Here is an 18530-nt window from a genome sequence, read left to right as displayed (position 1 = left end):
GCTTTTGATTGAAACTGTAGCATTTCTCTTCCTTATGTAAATCCTGCCTCTGGCCAAAGGGATCATTTCCATAGTGTGTGGCTTTTTCTCCAGCATGCAGTGTACATGGACATTGCTATTTTCATCAGCTCAAGACTTCCCAATGTTTCTCCACAGCAAAGATGCTGCATCAGCTTATTGCTCACTAGAGCTGAGCAGGGAACTGCCAAAACATTACTGCAAATAAAAAACAAAAGGTAAATGTGTTGGTCAAAGAGCTAAGAATGAAAAAAACACCTAAACCTTTCTTTCCTCTTCACACCCCATTTTCTTCTTTCTTTTCTCACTTTTTCCTGTAGACTACCTGAGCTTTAATTCATGGATGCAGCAAGAACAGAAGCTTTGCTGGTGTGTAGAGCTGAAGTGTGTAATAAAGAAAGGTGTTTATTGCCATTCCCTGCCTAGATGTGGCATCACAAGGCGTTAGTAGCCCTGAGTGACCTGATGTAGGTATCTGTGAAGTCCCTGTTGCAATAGAGAAGCCAAAAATCTCCTCCAGCCAACATGCCATGGTTTTTGACTTGACCTGTGAAACCACAAACCTTCATTTGAAGGTGTAACTTCTAATTAAAAACTTACTTGCTTTTCAGCCTGCTACTCTTGTCTTCCTGGAGTTTTTTGTAGTATTGTTTTTAATAACCTGGGTTATTGCAGCTTCTCACAAGACTTTTACTAATACAAAAGTGCTAAACACCTGCTTGATTTGAGAGATGAGGCAGCAAGGAATTATAGTTTAGGGGTGTTTCTTTATAGCAATCATGCTGCACTACATTTATATGCCTCCTGTGGAATGTCATCACATATTCCATAACTCAGTGTCACTTGCATCAAGTGCAGGCTGAGTTGTGTTTTATCTGTTGGCTACATCTCTGTAAGACTACAGATTAATGCTCCATCTCCATTTGAGGTAGGAGGGCAGTGGGAGCAAGATGAAGTGTCGCAGCAGTTCTCATGCTTAATCCAGTTCCCAGAAATGACAAAAGGAAATATGCCATCTGATACATTTCATGCACAGTGGTCCCAGCCACCAAGGCCTGGCTGCTTGCCAGTGAGGACCTGAGCAGGGCAGAGTTTCAGAATGTGCTTGGGGTGGTCATGAATGTCAAGTTTCTGATGCCTCTCTGAAATGAGATGTAGTAACAGCTGTGCATTCCTATCCTGCTGCAGAACAGGAGTGGGATTCATATTCTGATTCATATTCATTTGCTAGAGGGAGCTTCTGATTGCCTTCCAGATGGTGGTCAACTGAGTCTTGCTTGGGTGTCTTGAGAAGTGTTTGTTACATCAGGAAAATTCAGGAACTGGGAGTGAAGAAAGGAGAGAAATAGTCAGCAGTCTTCAAAGAGCTTTTTACCAGGAGGTGCTGGCTGTCTAAGGCAGCAGTTAATAGAAAAGGTTAATAGAAAAGGTTATTATATTCAGGGAGGAGGAAGTCTGCTCCTAGTTCTTGGAACTGCTTGGTGATAATGGTACAGTAGTTATGTCAGCCACTTTTTTAGTATTTCCATCTGCTAGATGGGATGCTGCTTGTGAGACATATTCAGCTTGACAAAATGAAGTTCCTCTCATCCAGTCAGTTACTAGGGATTGTATTTTTCTATTCTAACTTTGTGTAGCCTGTATGCAAAAAAAAGGGTGTTGGCATAAAAAAAGGAGTAAAGGATAGTAACATCAACATTTTGTGCTTTAAGTTTCACATAATACGTCTACTTGTTTAAAAGCTTTTGAACAAGTTTTTGTCTCTACAAGTAAGATGCTGTCATTCTTGTGGGAATTGCTCTATTTCTCTCACCTTCAAAATGTGTAACAACCTGCTGATTCAGAAATGTGTCCCTCGGCATCGTGTTCCTTCATAGCTCTATCTTTTCCCTTCCTCAGGTCCTCAATCTAATTACTGTCAGTGCAACAGCTGCTGCCTCTGCCCTGCTGAAATCTGTGTCTGTTCATTCCAGCAAGTTTCCCTCTCATTTCCAGGCTCAGCTGAGAGGTACCCTCCGCCTGTGCCTCCTGCTTTTGTTTCTTCCTAACTAATGACATAAAGCATTTTGGTGTACAATTTGCATTAATAAGATGAAAACAAAAATTGCCCCACAAAAACACAAGCAAGCACTGAAAAAAACTGTGTTGTGTGAGACAGTGGCTCCTTTGGAGCCTTGTTTTGATAACCTTAGATTGGGGAAAAAATCCTACTGTGCATCTTCATGTCTCACTGAACTCTTTCTTCTGCAAGTTAAGATCAGCTCCCTTTCCCGCCAGCTCATTGTTTGATCAGGAGCGTGCAAGTGCCCAAGATGTAGGGCAACACAAAGAGATGTTGTGTCTGTTCATGTAGCATAAGTATATATATATAGGACAGGGCAGCATAGTCTGAAAATGTAATTAAAGGTAATAAAAAAAAAAAGAGTGGCGGTGAAAAACATGCATGCATTATTCTAATCCTGCTCCCTTCAGAACAAAGAACAAATGTGGCTGCTGCTACTCTAGTTGCAGTCTGTTCTTCTTAGCCTATCTGCATGCATGAGAAGAATCAATTCAATAGAAAGTAAATGTAAAATCACAAAATAATTACCAGTAATGTGTTTAAGGATGGACTCCTCTTAGCTTGCTTTATTTGCTCTTTCTTTGTCTGCTCCTCAGCTCATGTAAAAAGTATAATGTGCAAATAAGGGGTGGAGGAAAAAACCCAAGCCAAGTCTCTTTTTTGCTTTTGAGCCATGTGAAGAATGCCTTCTGAGGATTATTTTGAAATATATATATATGTTGTTTATTTAGATTATTTGTTCCTCTGTGCTAGAAATTTAGATGCACCAGCAGGATGGTGGAAGAAAGACTGATGTTTGTATGAAATGAGGGAAAGAGAGAAAGGAAATAGGGGGATAAAGGGTTTGTCCTTTCTCTCTGCCACTCATCCTTTTTGATTTTAAAGCTATTTTACATTTGTTTTATTTCCCATTAAAGCTCACTCTTTCAAGCTTATTTTCCAGAGCCAGAATCGAAATCTCCACTCCCTTCCCACCCCTCTTAAGTTTACCAGTACAAACTAGAATTAAAAGAAACAAAACAACCCTCCAATTTCAGATTGTACAGCCAAACTGAAGTTGCCAACACTGAGTATGTGTACTGGTGCATCTAAGGAATTAAGGTAATTTCACTGATGCTACCTAGTACTGAATACTTGATTGTATGGAAGTAGCCATGGAGTTAACTCCTCCATCTTCCAGCCATTCCTGCCCTCCTATCAATAGATGATGGTTTCCTCTTTCATACTTAAAAGGTTGTCAAACTGACATAGTAGGAACATGCTGGAATTTGTAGGTGACATGAGCATTTAAATTGTCTCGTTGTCAAGATGAGAGCTGGTTTTTTGTTTTCATTTTCCTGAGGCAGGAAAAGAGAAAATTGCCATTTGCCTGGGATTTTTCAATAACCTGAACATACAAGTGCCCAGGGCTGCAGCCCCCCATCTGTTTCTGGTAAAGACCCCATCACACCCAGACAAGCATGGACAACCCCCCACTCCTGCATCCCCTGCATTGTGAATCCTCCAGTTATTAGCCTTGGATGTAGAGTCCATCCATTAGCAGGTCTTCAGGTGACTTCCAGATTGAGTCTCTCCAAAAGGTGGCCAGGACCACCCTGATGTCTCCAGAGTCCAATTCCACTAGTTGCCTGACTCCCAGAGACACATGCATATCTGTCTGCCAAGCCACCTAGCTTAGCTACCTGTTTAGCAAGCAAGTAGCTGCTGTCTTTATAGTTCCTAGCAGTTACACACCCACCGCAGTTGCTGACACCACACATACATGGACTTTAAGACCTGTAGTTCCACTCCAAAATCATCACCATCTACAGAAAGGTGCAGAAGTAGGCTCACTGACCTTTGGATACCAGTCATTCCTATACAGAGTGGAAATTATTTCTCCCCCCCCCCCCCCTTTATCTTCTTTTAATGACTCTTATTCAAGAATTTTAAACTATTAGGTAGCTGCAAAACCTCTTTGTGTAGGTTATGACAGTGGTGGAGGCTTGGCGTTCTGATCATCTTTGCATTTATTTTTCTGTTAAGGTGCTTTCTGTAGTGCTTATCATCAGCATGTTTGTGTGCTTATATAAGGAAGATTCATGATGTGATGAATGATGACCCCCACAGGGTTGATGATAACAATTCTGATTAGTTTATTTATGAGCTACTACTTTTTTTGCTGTAACTGGTAAAATATAAGAAGGATGAAAAGGATGTGGAAACTCCAAAAATACCTCTCTCTTAGACTGTTTTTATCCAGCTATTAGTTTGACTCCAGTCCTTCAGTTTCCCCACATCACTATCCAGTTGCTTTCTTTTTTCTATCCCCCCCTCCACCCTTCAGTCCGTTGCAGCTGTTAGAATTTCATCATTGTCTCCAAATACCACATTTCCATTAGCAGCACAGCCCCTTCTGTGCTAAGAGGAATGTCATTTGTGTGCTTTTCATGTGTATTATTGTTAGATGGTCTGCAGCCAAAGCAGTGCTTACACCTTTGATTGCAGCAAGGGTCAGTTCCTTGGTAAGAGGCACACAGAAGATGCATAAATATTGAAGAATGAGGTTTGCAGACTTGCTGGCAGAAAGTGGTTAAGCCTTTTTGTTCTCATGCTTTGCTTTTCAGATGCTTTTGCACTGTAGTTAACCTTATCAGCATTTGATTTAACACTGGATGCTGGAGTATTTATTCCTTTTGGCAGTTTTAGTGCCTTGTCACTCACTGACTGTCACAGTTGTATCATATATTAGATAGCTTATCCTAAAAAGCTATTTCAGGTGTGAAACCACTGCTCATTCTAATATACTTTATCTGTATATCTGTTGGGGGGCGGGGGGATTTCAGCTGACTTTTAGGTTTGTGTGCATTTTGAATCAATGGCTTTTGAGGATTTCTCGCTATCTTAATTTCTGCCTGATACCCATTTTGCATTTACTTTCACTTTGCAAAAAAAATCTGGTAGTGCCCTTGCTCTTTCATTACAGTTCTCCATGATTAGAGTCTCTGATGGACTCCTGCTGGGCATGGCAGGGCATCTTAATTTGGACTTGGGGGTCAGCGTGGAGTTCTAAGTCACTCCTAGCATGGTTCTATCTTGCTCCCACAAAATGGCCTAAAATAGATGTTAATTACAGTTTTCTTTGCTAAGCTCTGGTTCTCTTTAATAGAGGTCTTAACTCTCCTCAGGCTACAATGGCTGTAGATTTAACTTACTGGACCAATGGGAGGAGAAATTTATTCCAGGGAACAGAATAGGTGTTCAAGTCCAAACTGGCTTGTACCTGCACATGTAATACTCATGTGTGTATCTATGTGCCATGTGACCTTGGATGTATAGGATGAAGTCATTGGAGGGACATCTGTGCTCACTGATGCAAAGCTTCTATTTGCACAGCTGAGCACTGAAAGCATCATGCCATTGTATGTTGCCTCATTTCTACATTGGATGCATATTGTGAATTCTGTTGTGCAAATACAACCTTATTTTGTGCAGTCCAAGACAGTTTAAAGCAAAGTACTTCTGACTGGACTTGTCATCTTCTATTCTTCCCTCTCAAAAAATGTCAAGGGCATTTGCACAACACTTTGACAGTTCTAGATATTTTTGGTATTTTTCTGTTGTATTTGTTTCATTAAATCCTTTGTAAAGAGATAGTAGATGCAACTCCTTTTGCAGTGTCAGCTCTCTCTTTAGTGCATGGGCTTAGGACACTTTCTAGTCTGCCCCCAGCATGTCCTGGTGCATGGGGTTATTCCTCCTCAGGTGCAAGACTTTGCATTTCCTTTTGTCACTTTTCATGAGGTTCCTGTGAGCCCATATCTCCAGCCTGTCAAGGTCCCTATGAATGGTGGCATAACCATCTGGTGTATCAGCCAATCTTCTTGGTTTTGTATCATCTACATATTTGTCAAGGGAAGACAGTGACAGTGGCAAATACAGCTTCACAAAATTCTCATTTGTTAGCTCAGAATGAAGATAGGATCTTACCAAGTGGCCTAGGGAGAAAGAGTGTTTGCTGGATGCAGTTTAACTCCATGGTGTAAAGCTTAAAAAAGTTTTCCTCCACCTCAGGGCTCTTGGATTCCTCTGCTGATGAGGACTGTGTGTGACCTTTCTATATTTTAATTATTCAGGAAGGATGTCCTATGCTAGAGAGTGCCTGCTAGTAAAAAGTCTGAAACAAATGCTTCAAATGACTACTTTTGATGCGTTCTTTAGATCCTATAAGTCAAGGAGATCCTAGTTGGAAATCCTTATGAGACTTTAGGAAGCCCTGAGGGGCTGCAGGTGTTATGTCCCAGTACATAAGTAATGATCAGCACATTTTGAATTAAAGGAAATGTGGTTTTTTTTGTAAATAAATACAGATTCATGACTATCTTGGATGGACCTTTCTGTTTCTTACTTTTACTAGTCAGGAGGGACCTGCTCTCTTCAGCAGTCTGCGACTTGCTGGCCACGTGGCTTTGGTATGCTCCATGCAGGACAGAATGCCCAGCTCTCCTCCACCTGGTGTTGAATGCTGCTGGTTGAAACTCGCATCTGCTATGGCTAATGCTCACAGTAAGCAGTCCTGAAAGTGCATTTCTACCTTGTATTTATTGACCTAGAGGTTCTGGGGAGATCACTTTTAACAACGTGTTTAAACTCTGCAAGCCCTGGTCTGAAAACAGGTGTTGAAAACTGATTGCCAACTTGCTTTGGGGATGTGGACTTAATTGGTTCATTCTGCTAACAATGTTTTTAATAGGCTTATCTCTTACAAGTCTCATCAAGTCCTCTTTGCTTTCTCCTGCCAAATAAATATTCCCTAATAATCCCCAAATCTCTTCCTTCATCTTCAGTATTTATTTGCTTGTTTAATAAATATTTTTTTTTCTCCCAGAAGCCTAAACTGACTTACATGTGAGCTGCTCCTTGGCTGAACCACACAGCAGTGGCTGTATGGTGTGCTGTATTTCTCAGTGTTCTCTGGAAAACTGCTGGTACTCCAGAAAATCAGGGCTACACAGTGATGTTCCTGAGGCATGTGGAGGTGCCTTGGAAGAATAGTAATGGAACAGGTCTTGCATTTTTCTGCTGTGCTAAAGCAACAGGGAAGCAGTTAGTTCTGGGCTTCCTGTGTTGTACTGAGCTTCTCTTCTTCCATCCTTAGGAGTTCTTAGTGAGTTCAGAAAATGCTTGAATCACATTAAGAAAAACCACAAAGATAGGGATCTTCTTGGGTATTTGCAGGATTATGGGCTGGATCTCCTGTAGAACCCCACACTACAAGTGCCTTCCTACCTGACAGTAAGACATTAGCAACTAATAACTGATTTCATTTAAACTGTTACCTAAGTATGCTGTGTAATTGCTTAATAAACAATCTGAATAAACATTTTGAATGATGTTTTAAAATTCAGTTGATCTAATTTATTTTTCATGAGAGTGTCTAGAAGAGAACAGATTATTTCAGTTGGAAATTTATTTCAGATAAACTTCTGCTCTGTCAGCGTCCTAATGGAGGAATTGCATTCATGATCTGCAGCACCTTTCCCAAGGAAAGAAAAGGAAGGAAATGCAGATTTGCAGATTTTGTCCATGTCACTCACTCACAAACAGGTCCCTGCAGAATAATAAAGAGCTTCAGTGTCATTGACTTTTTTTTTTTTAGCTTAATAGTCACAGGCTTCACATAGTATAAGGTCCTTCTAGCTGGGTACCATTTTAGGAGAGCTCTATATTATATTACATGTTTCTAGCTGCTGGTTCAAATTTCTAAAGTAGGATTTTTCTGATTACAAGCTAAAGTTTGAATTTCCAGCCCCACTGAATCCCCCTCCAAATCTGCTGACTCCGCCAGGCAGACTGATGTTTTAGTGGATTTGTTAATGTTCAAGCTACATTCTTACCATTCTTTTCTCACAGGAAAATATCTGTAAATAACTCTGTCTAAAATTTCTTACTCTGCTGGGTTTCCTGTCACTCTCAGGAACTTTAGTGCCTTCTTTATTTTGAGTGTTAGTATATCTCCAAGAATAACCAACTGAGGGTATGATGATGGATCAGTGCCATTTGGATAAAGAAGCATATGTTGAAATGTGCTTTTCCTACCTTGTTTTAAAGGTACATAGTATCACTTTATCCTTGCATGTATTAAGGGAGCTTTTTATTTCTAGGTTTTAATGTCAAAGTAGGATTATTGTAACACTAGTTTCTTCCTTTGTTTCTTGCTTGAGTCATTGGTTCTATTAAGGTTTTGTGATTGAATCTCACCCAAAAGCCTTCCCTCTCCCCTCCCAGTTCTAAAGTTTTAAACCTCAAAAGCCAGTATCAAAAATTACATTTCTTGTATCAAGAGCAAGGAGTCCAGTTTAAATAGGAAAAAAATTGCAGAGCTGTCGCTGAGTATAAAAGCTAGTTGTAACCTTGAAATTGAATTTAAAGTTTTCTTCCTCTTCAAGACAATTTCACAAATTTATTTAGTCTCATATCTAGTCTTTTTTTTCTCATCCCCCAAACCACTCTTTGTAGTTTCTTTTGGTTCAATGTAGATGCACAAATGAACTCTATCAATAGAGCTATGTTTAGGCCAATATTTTTGAACTTAAGCACTTAAAAATAAAGACTTGGATATATTTCCCTTTTTTAGTATTAAAAGATTTTGTAACAAGACTGTGGATAATTGATAGTTTTACAAATCAACCCTAAGTGTGAATTTCAGAACTTTAAAGCAGTCGAATTTCAAAAGTTAGTCAGTATTCTCTATTTGGACCACTGTCAATCCTTGTTGCACTTGGGAGGTGAGGTTTCTATGTTTTTCTGAAGCATTCTTTTGACACTTTCTCTCAAAAAGCCCCAACTGGATAACAAATATCATCTGTTATCCAGTGTCAAGAACTCGATAGACCATCTGAGAACTGCCAGGTAGTTCACGTTCATCAGGGTCATTATGTTGAATACCTGCTGTCTTTTTGTGACTTTTCAATCCTTCTAAAGACTGCTGTGGGAGTCAGTCAGCAAACTGGTGAGGTCCTTCAACAGCACTATGCTGGGGTGAGGGCAAAATGGCTTAAACAGGGTTAAACAATGCCTTGGTTTGAGAGAGTTCTGTTGCTCCAGGTTTTAGCTGCAGTGTGGCAGGGTTGTGGCTGCAGTGTGTCAGGAGTGTGGTTGGAGCATGAGTGTAGGAAGCTGTGCATTATCTGAGTGTAGGAAGCTGTACATTATCTGAGTGTAGGAAGCTGTACATTATCTGAGTGTAGGAAGCTGTGCATTATCTGTGCTCGGAGCGTGTGAGGAGTTTCCTCTTTGCCCACAGCTGGGTGCCTGAGCTGGATGAAAGCTTTTCCCCATTCCTCAGCTCTTAAGAGTGGAATTTTCTTTGAAAGGGTGGGGTACCTGCAGCTGATGGAAGCCCCAAGCATGGAAAGCCACGGTCTCCTTACAAACACCATCTCCGGAATTACAGGATCTTTAGGTTTTCTGCTCTCAGAAGATGAGTCTGAAGGTTAGTCAGCTGTATGTGGAGGGGGGATGTGTTGAAATTGTGCACTCTACTGTAGCAGGTAGGCAATTATATGCAATTATATGACACAGTAATAAGAGCTACAAACACAAACTGTTTTAAGGTAAGATCTTTTTGCTCTGGTTGGCTGGCAGTTTGGACTTAATTGGAAATTATTTTATTATTCTGATAATTTATATTGAATTTAAAGGCATTGTGCTGGCTGATAGGAGTATATTAAATGCAGCAAATCTTCTGCTGAATAGTCTATAATACAAGGCATTTTCAAGAGCTGGCAGGCTTTGTACAGGCCAAATTATCATGCAGAAAGTCTGAGAGCATATGATTTATGCCAAAGGTGCTGTAAGATTGCATAAATTTAAGACTTTTATTCTCAACTATTGCATTCATACACTAAAATAATTATAGGGTGCTGACGATGCAGCACGATTTAAGAAAATGAATGACTTAATTTTACTTAAGTCTATTGTTAAAGATAAAACTATGCAACTGTATTAAAAAAGAAAAGAAAAGAAAAACTCTGCACAAGATGATGAAGTGCTGTCAAGTCATAGATCATAACACTGCAGCTGGGAGTAGCTCTCTGTGGAGGAATTGTATTGGTTTTACATCCTTTATTTTAAAGTGTCCTTGCGTGATCAAAGAGTATGTTAAAATCAAACAAATGTTAAAATTTGGTGAGACCTCTGTTGCTGTTAACCTTTCAAATTGACTGTCTAAGGGCATGGCCAGCAGTTGGAGCTGAACTGACTCACTGCTAAACCTGCTATAATTATTTATAATTGCTGTCTGTGAGTGGGGGTGGGGATATCATTATTTCTGGCACAAAGATACTCAGAAGTAGAAAATTACTAGGTCTTGTGTGTACACATAGTACCACAGTGGTACCACCTGATGGTTGGCACTTGGGTGTGAGCGCCTACAGCATCAAGCTGAACCCAAGGCTGTCTGCTTGACCATGTCCTATTTCGAAACCAGGTTCCTGTGTGTGTGTGGGCATTGTTTGTGCTGCAGGAATCCAGACTATCTTCTGGTTGATGTAGGAGAGCTTGTCCATCCACTGAGGCATGGGTTTGTGAGGCCTGCAGGGAAGGAAAGAACTTGACAGGCTCTAGGCACAGAAACAGTCACTTCTCTTGTCCTCACCCTTACAAACAGGTTGGCTTTTCCAGCAAAGTACTTGGCTTTCCTTATGTGACAGACCAGATGAAAAATATGAGTAAACTATGAAAAAGACTTAAAAAAAAAAAAAAGATTAAAAATTCCCCACCAAGTTACATCTGCTGTTAAGAGCAGGCTGAAGAGATAACTGAACCAAAGAGTTTGGACAGGCAGTGACAGGACAAAGAAATGATTCTGAGAGATGGTCCATGTCAAGTCCAAATGGGACAAACTGAGAAGCAGCAGCCATCACTCAGCATTTCTTCCTTGTGCAGTGCTGTGGCTCGTTAGGTCCTAATCCTCGTTAGTTACCAGCTGTAGTAGCCTACAGCTGTGTGGCACTTTGATATGAAGCTGGGTTTGGTGTCCCATGTGGAAGAATGGAGCTGAAGAAGAGGAAATGTAGGGAAGGATGGATGGTGCAGATGTTTTGTTGTGCCATTTCTTGACCCCCTGTATAACTCCCTTGCATAAGGACCCTGAGAGCAAATTCAGTGTTGACAAGACAAGTCACAAGCAGTTGCCCCTTCAGCTGCTTCTCAATCACCATCAACAGTGAAATGGGAAATGGGTAAAAGTGCAGTGGGAGAGGAATTATAGATAAATAGCTGATGCTACTTGCTAGCAGGTCTTTCCAGGTCAGCATGACAGTGACAATCCATATCCCAGCTGTGCTAAAAATTTTTGATAAGAGCTCAGACATGTAATATTTGAGGTCACCTTCATAGTTTGTGATAGGTATATCTTAACAAAAAAATTTTTTTTTGCTTCACATCAACCCTCTGGTTTTATTTATCATATTTCCGATTCTAACCACGCTATATTTTCTTATTTTTAAATTTTATTTATTTTTTTAAGTAATCCTAAAGTATTTTTCTACCAGAACAGACTGGTGTTGATATAAACTGATAGATTGAAGCTCTGTTTTCCCAGCCTTCCAGAAAATTGCTGGTCAGCAATACCTACTGTGAAATATATAGTCTTCAGATAATATAAGTGAGGTGTGTGGACTTACAGGCTTTTGTGGAACTGTGCTGGATTTTTCTAAGATAAATTTAATTCCAGCTCTGATAAAACAAGTGAAAGACCTGCAAAAAGCTTGACAGTTACAAGAGAGTGACCTCCAAAGAAGGAAAAATGAGCAACTTCACTTTTTTCCCCCCTCATTTGTGCTGCTTAAAGAAAGCTTGGAAGATTACATCCATGTTTTTACCACTTATGACGATAAAAAACTCAGATCTGGCTTAACATCAAAAGATGTTTTCATTAATTGGAGAGTAGTGGGCATCACAGATTTCAGATTAGTTTTGAAATAAATTATTACTTTAAGATCCATAGATTTTTTTTTAAATGTAATTCAAGCACTTTCTGAATTCGTTGAGAATTTTTAAGGATGGAAGAACCACAAGTCCACAGCAGAATTGCCTATTTTCAGAATACACTGAAAAGCAAACTTTATAATTCTGCTGTATTAAAACACATCTAAAAGTCCAAAACCTGTTGAGAAAAATGCCTTTTTTTTTTTGGTAGAATGGTTTTAAATTCCCAAATTTATGATAAATTAAATAACATGGAACTTATCCGGCTTAATCTTTTTTCCCCCCATCATTAATTTAGTTGTTATTCTCTGAGGAAAAATAGATTTGGTGTTAGCTTTGGTGTTTGTTTTGGCTGGGAGAGTGGGAAATAGGAAAATGGTTTTACTGCTTCTCATCTTATAATGAATGGTCCATTGATTAAGAATTTCAATTTCCATGTGTTTTGCATTATGTTAAAACCTCAAAAACTACTTATTAGCTGGTGTAATATTTAATTTAGGATTATGTAAAATCAGACATGGTTTGAAATCTGGAAATGAGTTAAAACTGTAAAAATTTGTTATATGGTTATATAAGGCTACATTAATTGTGCTGGAGGCTTAAAGAATAATGTTTCTGAAAACATGCTTTGCATTTAAAATTAGCATTAGGGCAAAGAATCTGTTATATATTGAAGTTTATTTGTTAGTCACTGTGTTGAAGTGTAAAACTGGAACTTATCACTGTGTTTCAAGGTTTGGGGTATTTATAGTTAGGAAGAAACCAAGCTGGTTTTTTTTTTTTTTTTTTTTTTTTTTTTTTTTTTTTTTTTTTTTTCTTTTTTTTTTGTTAGTCTACAACTTCATGTGAGGTTGTGTTGGGGGTTTAGCCCCAACCATCAACTAAGTCCCACACAGCAGCTTCCTCCCCGTGGGATGGTGAAGTGAATGGGAAGTGTAAAAGACAGAAAACTCATGGGTTGAGATAAAGACACTTTAATAGGGAAAGCAAAATCTGAGCACTCAAGCAAAGCAAAACAAGGAATCATTCGCCATTTCCCATGGCCAGGCAGGTCTTCAGCCATTCCCAGGACAGTGAGGCTCCATCACAGGTAATGGTGGCCTGGGAAGACAAATGCCATTGCTCTGAATGTTCCCCTCTTCCTTCTTCTTCCCTGAGCTCTACATACTAAGCAGGACACCATATGGTCTGGGAGATTCCTTGGGTCAGTTGGGGTCAGTCGTCCTGGCTGTGTCCCCTCCCAACTTCTTGTGCTCCCACAGCCTCCTTGCTGTTGAAATGGGGTGAGGAGCAGAGGGAGCCTTAATGCTGTGCAAGCACTGCTTAGCAATTAAAAGAAAAACAACAAAAAACTCTGTGTTATCAGCACTGTTTCCAGCACAAATCCCATACCAGCCCCACACCAGCTACTGTGAAGAAAATTAACTGTACCCCAGCCAAAACTAGCGCAGGTGGTGATGAAACAGAACTAGTTGTTTAAGCTGCAGTGAGAACAGTAGCTTCTCAGAAAATCCTGCTGCTGTCAAAGGTGATATCACCCAGTTCTATTCTATACTCTATTTAACAGCAAACCTGGAATACTTGACTATGTCTATCTAATTAAAAATATTTTAATAGCATGCTAGTTTTTAGAAGTTGTCATAACTTGGAATCTTTAGTAATTTCATTTGAGGTGAAAATGTACCTTGAACTTGCAGATATATCTGGTTGTCTGATTTACTTAAAGCATTGAGAAAAAAGGCAGTCATTGTTCATAACCAGCATGGGTTCACATGGGGAAAGTCCTGCTTAATCAACTGAACTTCCTTTTGTGTCAAGGTCACTCACCTAGCTGACCAAAGGAAGCTTTACTTTTTTGTAATTTTATCAAAGCTTTAGGTACTGTCTCTCACAGTGTCTTCCTGCATAGACTGTTCATCATGCATCTAGACAGGTTCACAGGACATGGAGTGAGCAAAGGGCTGTCAGGTGGGGCTCAGGGGGTTATAGTAAATGGGGTTACATCAGCCTGGCAGTCAGTCACCAGTAGAGTTCCCCACAACTCAGTTTTAGGGGCAGGGCTCTTTAATGTCTTCATAAATTCTCTGGACACTGGAATGAAATGTACCTTGAGAAAGTTTGCGGATGAGGAGGAGCTGTGGGCACCCTCAAGGGCAGAAAAGCCTTACAGAGAGATCTGGAGAGCTGGACAGTCAGCAACCAAATGAAATTTAGCAACAGAAAGTACTACATTCTCCACGTGGGATGAGACAGTCCTGGTTGTCTTTCTGGTCACATGTGACAGGGCACAATGAGATGAAATGAAATGTAATTAAATTAAATGAAGCTACATCAGGGGAAGTTCAGCTTGGACATTAGGAAGGGGTTCTTCACTGAGAAGGTGGTCAGTCACAGGAACAGGCTCCCCAGGGAAATGGTCACAGCATCAGACCTGTTAGAATTAAGAAGCATCTGGCCAAAGCTCTTAGTCATAGGGTCTAGTTTTAGGCAGTCCTGTGAGGAGCAGTGTGTTGGACTTGCTGATCCTTATGGGTCCCTTCCAACTTGCGATATTCTGTGATTCTATGATTAGTTTTTTTACTTACTATGTGGAAAATGACATGGCTGTTATTTAAAGTGCAGCAACCACCTGCCAAGTTGTTCACAGAATTTTAAAGAATTCATTTGCCTTTCATTACTGTGCACACCTTTGCTTTTTTCAGGTTTTGATTTTTAAATGTGGCTGTCTGCATTCAACTTTTGCATTTGAAAGATGAACAAAGATTCAGGATAATGTTAATTCCTGCAAGGTCTGGCGTAAAAGTGCTGAAATATACTTTTAGCTGCTCTGTGAGGCTTTTGGAGAGGCTGGTTTCCCATTAGGGTTTCAGTTTCAGAATGGAAAAGACACGTGTAGCAAGCAGTCTCTGCATTGCTGTGCTGCAGCAGAATCCCATAATGTGAGGTATCTGCCTGTAATTCAAAACTTCAAGAGGGATCCAGCTGAAGCAACAAAGGTCCCACTTTTGGCATTTGTGCAGCAGCTGCCTGGGCATTGTGCCATTCATCAGAGGCAATACACATTCCCTCTCAATCCTGCTGTGATTCCCTTCCTCCCTCCTGTTTCAAATGCTTTCATAGAGCTGAGCAGTGTGAACTTTCATCAGAGGAGGTGAAAGTGGTGTTGCTCATTCTGAACATGCTGGGATTGTTTTCCCTAGTTCAAGTCCCACTGAAGGTTTATTCCTGTTTTTCTCCTCACGTTTGCTCCCTTTTAGCTCTTGAGTTGACTTGCTCTTTGGTGTAATTACATGAAAAATGCTAAGAGCCTTTTCCAGGCAATGAAAATTAATGTCTTTCTACACTGAGCTGTACTGCAATCCCAGTAATCTGGTTATGTTCGGTCCTTTGCAAATGAAGACCATAAAAGACAAGCAGCTTTGATCCATCTCAGTTACAATTGCCATGATATCCCATCATTGGAGTCAACGTAGGGGGTTTTTTTCAGCAACAGTTGGAGCAGTTTCTTTATGTGGAACTTAATTTTCGTTGTTACATGATATAAATGACGATTGGGGAGATTTTTCATTACGTCATTTGGTAAGAAGCTGTAGCTAAAAACATAAATATCATCCATCTGTCTTCTGGAAAAAAAATTTGAAGTAAACCCAAAACTTTGTCATCGTGAAATAAACCTAAGGAACCTTTGCACAAGAGCAGCTGTGGAAGGGAATAGTGAATGGGTGGTCTCTTCATCAAGGAATCTCTCTCTCAATCTCTCCCCCCTCTCCTCACCCCTTGCTCATGCAAGCAGTCTGGTAAGCATTTAGATGAGGTCCTACGGGATAAACTAACTTTCTATTTTGATATATTTTGTGGTGAGCTTGTTGTGTTTAAAGCTTGCTTCATCTGTATCCCATGTGTACTGAAGTAGGAGACTGCTGTGATAAAATAGATGTGGAAATAATGCTGATTATGAGCAATGCTAAATTAATGGTGGTTGAAAGAGCATCTTTGAGTCACCCCTGCCCAAGATTGCACACACAGAACCTTAAAGACAGTGCTCTGAATTGCTCTTAAACCCTTCAAGTTGTAAAGCAATTCAGCTTGCCTTTTGACCTTCCCCTTAAACCCATCCTTCCACAGTGTTCAAGGGAAAAAAATTCCAGGACAGATGCCAAGTATGTAATAATCTGTAACAGTTTCTCCATGTCCATATCACTGTTTGCACCCAGCCCAGGTGTAAAGGTCTGAAAGCTTTTGCCAGCTGATAACTTTCTAGTGGGCTGTGAGAAGTGAACTCCCAACCAGGACTTAGAGAGTAGAGGCTCACTGTGGAGGAGGAATGCAGTTTTGCTGCCTGGTACCTTTTTGCAGTGTCAGCAGAGGTGCTGATGCAGAAAGACACCCAGGAGGCTGAATTCCTTTGGACTTATGTGGCCCAAAAATAACTGTGTCTTTCAGAGAGGACTGTAATGGATTACAAATAGACTTTGTACAAACACTACAATTTTGTTTTCACATAACAAGGTGTTAAAAGCAAATACAGTAGTAAGAATAAACTATACTGGGTTTACATACTAAGTAGGAAAGAAAGAGTAATGCTGAGGCTGACAAATTTTAGTACTGACAAGAAGCTAAAAGCAAAGGGAGCTTGCTGTGGCTTCTGTGACACCAGGGAGAAGACAACCTTGGCACTGGCTGCCTGAAAAAGGTGCAGAGCCTCCAGCCATGGAGGCTTTTAGGAACATGTATTTTGCAGACTACTTAGATGGAGAGCACAGCCCTGGACAGTGAGTAGGTATTTCTGCAATTATTGTGAGATCTGGCAGACATGAAGTGTTTCCCACAGAGCTATGAGAGTTACTTTTGTTTTTTTCCCTCTGCTGGTCTCTTGGGAAGCAGTTGCAGGCCATCTCTTCTGTTTCCCAGCTGTGGCTGTGGCATGAAGCATCTGGCAGAGCTGGAACTGGGATACAGCTTCCTGCTGAGCAGATGTCTGTATATGTTGATACTGCTTTTGGAGGGATGGGTGTACTAAATGAGTGGTTGAGCTTTGCTTGGCTGAGAGTCTGATTCCTTGAAAGTTAAGAGAACAATGGGATTGCTTTATGTGGATTCAGTGTGAAGCCACTTTTCCAGTTTCCTAACATGCCATCCCATTGTCTTCAAGGGTAGTGTGCTGCATTGTACAGCTGAGGAGCACCTATTTTGCTTTTTCCTCATTGTTCAGTGGTAATTAATGCTTTCTGTTCAAACACTGCTCTGAAGACAGCCTGCAGTGACATTACTGTGATGATACTGGAGTTCTTCATAAAATTTTAGGACTTAATTTTTCAGACCACCTGGTTGAGGGAAAGTGAAGGGTTGCAGTTTCTCAATTATAATGCATGGGAGCTGGACACAGTGAAGTTCAGAAAGCTTTTAATTTCTGGCTGCCCAGTTTTTGACTATATTTTTTCAGGACACTTTGTGTTAAATAATAGCCTGTGTTCATGGTGCAGGTCCCACTGTAATTTTAAGTGCATGGCCATTCTGCTTGCAGAGCAACCTTGGTCTGAAGAAAAAACAACTAAAATCCAAGGAATGTGATTAGAAGGAACATGACTATGTGAGGAATTTTGCTATGCGTTGCAGAAAACCTCTGTGGTAAATGCAAGGATCATGTTGGATTTCAAGGAGACAGGAGTTGACTGGTTTGACATTCAGTGTGTTGTTCCTGGCCTTCTCCCTTGCAGGACCTGTATGCTCAAGTGTTACGTGATTAGGTCCTTCCATAAAGGAAGCAACCTCTAACTGAATTATTTCCTTAAATATTTCCCATTTTTCATGGTGGTGTTTCATGGTGTTCTTGCACACACATGAGCAAGAGTATATGAAGAAAGTGAAAGTTATTCCTTAATGTTCTAACATCCTGTTCTGATCAGAGCAGAGCTCTCTAAGCTTCAAATGTGAAAGATCATATCAAATGATGAGAACAACAAGTCCTTACATGGGCAGCATGATTTCCATTTTCTGCACATGGAAATGGAAAGCTGCAATTCTGTTGTCCCTAGAGTGGAAGAACTGGGCCGAACATAGATCAGTGTTCCTATGATGCATGTACAGCCTGAATGTTCATAACTCATTCAAGGATGTGACCTTCAAAACACTTTTGCACTTGACTATGCAAGTTTTGGTTTGCTTCATTTTAGTTTTGCAGGAGGGCTGCATATAGGAATAGGTTTTTTAAAATGTGATCACCTCAAAATCTGTAATTCCTGTCAATGTATTTTGAAGTAAGTTCTCTTTGTGAAAGAGCTGTAGAGTGCTGATTGCCTTTGCATGCTGAAAGTAAGGCTGTTCAGCTCTGAGATTTTTTTTAAGAATCTGAGGCTAAACCAGGAGCTTTAGTGCTGTTTGCTCTTCTATCTTGAAGAATTAATGGACATTCACTGTAGCTATTTTTTTTAAAATTAGTTTTCTCTGTGACCTTTTTTTCTGGTATTTTATATGCTGT

General features: G+C 40.2%; 1 protein-coding gene across 4 annotated transcripts in view; it reads left to right on the top strand.

The window, feature by feature from the left end:
- Window positions 1-18530, top strand: part of TSPAN9 (tetraspanin 9) — a 168722-nt gene that overhangs the window by 34665 nt on the left and 115527 nt on the right. The window contains exon 3 of one of the 4 annotated variants that reach the window (XM_059838312.1): window positions 6477-6625. The exons of the other annotated variants lie outside the window; for them this stretch is intronic. Within the exon in view, the coding sequence (XP_059694295.1) occupies window positions 6541-6625 (85 nt within the window). The 5' untranslated portion in view covers window positions 6477-6540. The remainder of the gene's footprint in view (window positions 1-6476; window positions 6626-18530) is intronic. 4 annotated transcript variants of the gene reach the window in all.

Source organism: Haemorhous mexicanus, chromosome 2 (assembly GCF_027477595.1).
Source record: "Haemorhous mexicanus isolate bHaeMex1 chromosome 2, bHaeMex1.pri, whole genome shotgun sequence".
Taxonomy (NCBI): domain Eukaryota; kingdom Metazoa; phylum Chordata; class Aves; order Passeriformes; family Fringillidae; genus Haemorhous; species Haemorhous mexicanus.
The sequence above is the reverse complement of the archived record's forward strand: the minus strand, read 5'-3'. Positions and strand labels throughout refer to the sequence as shown.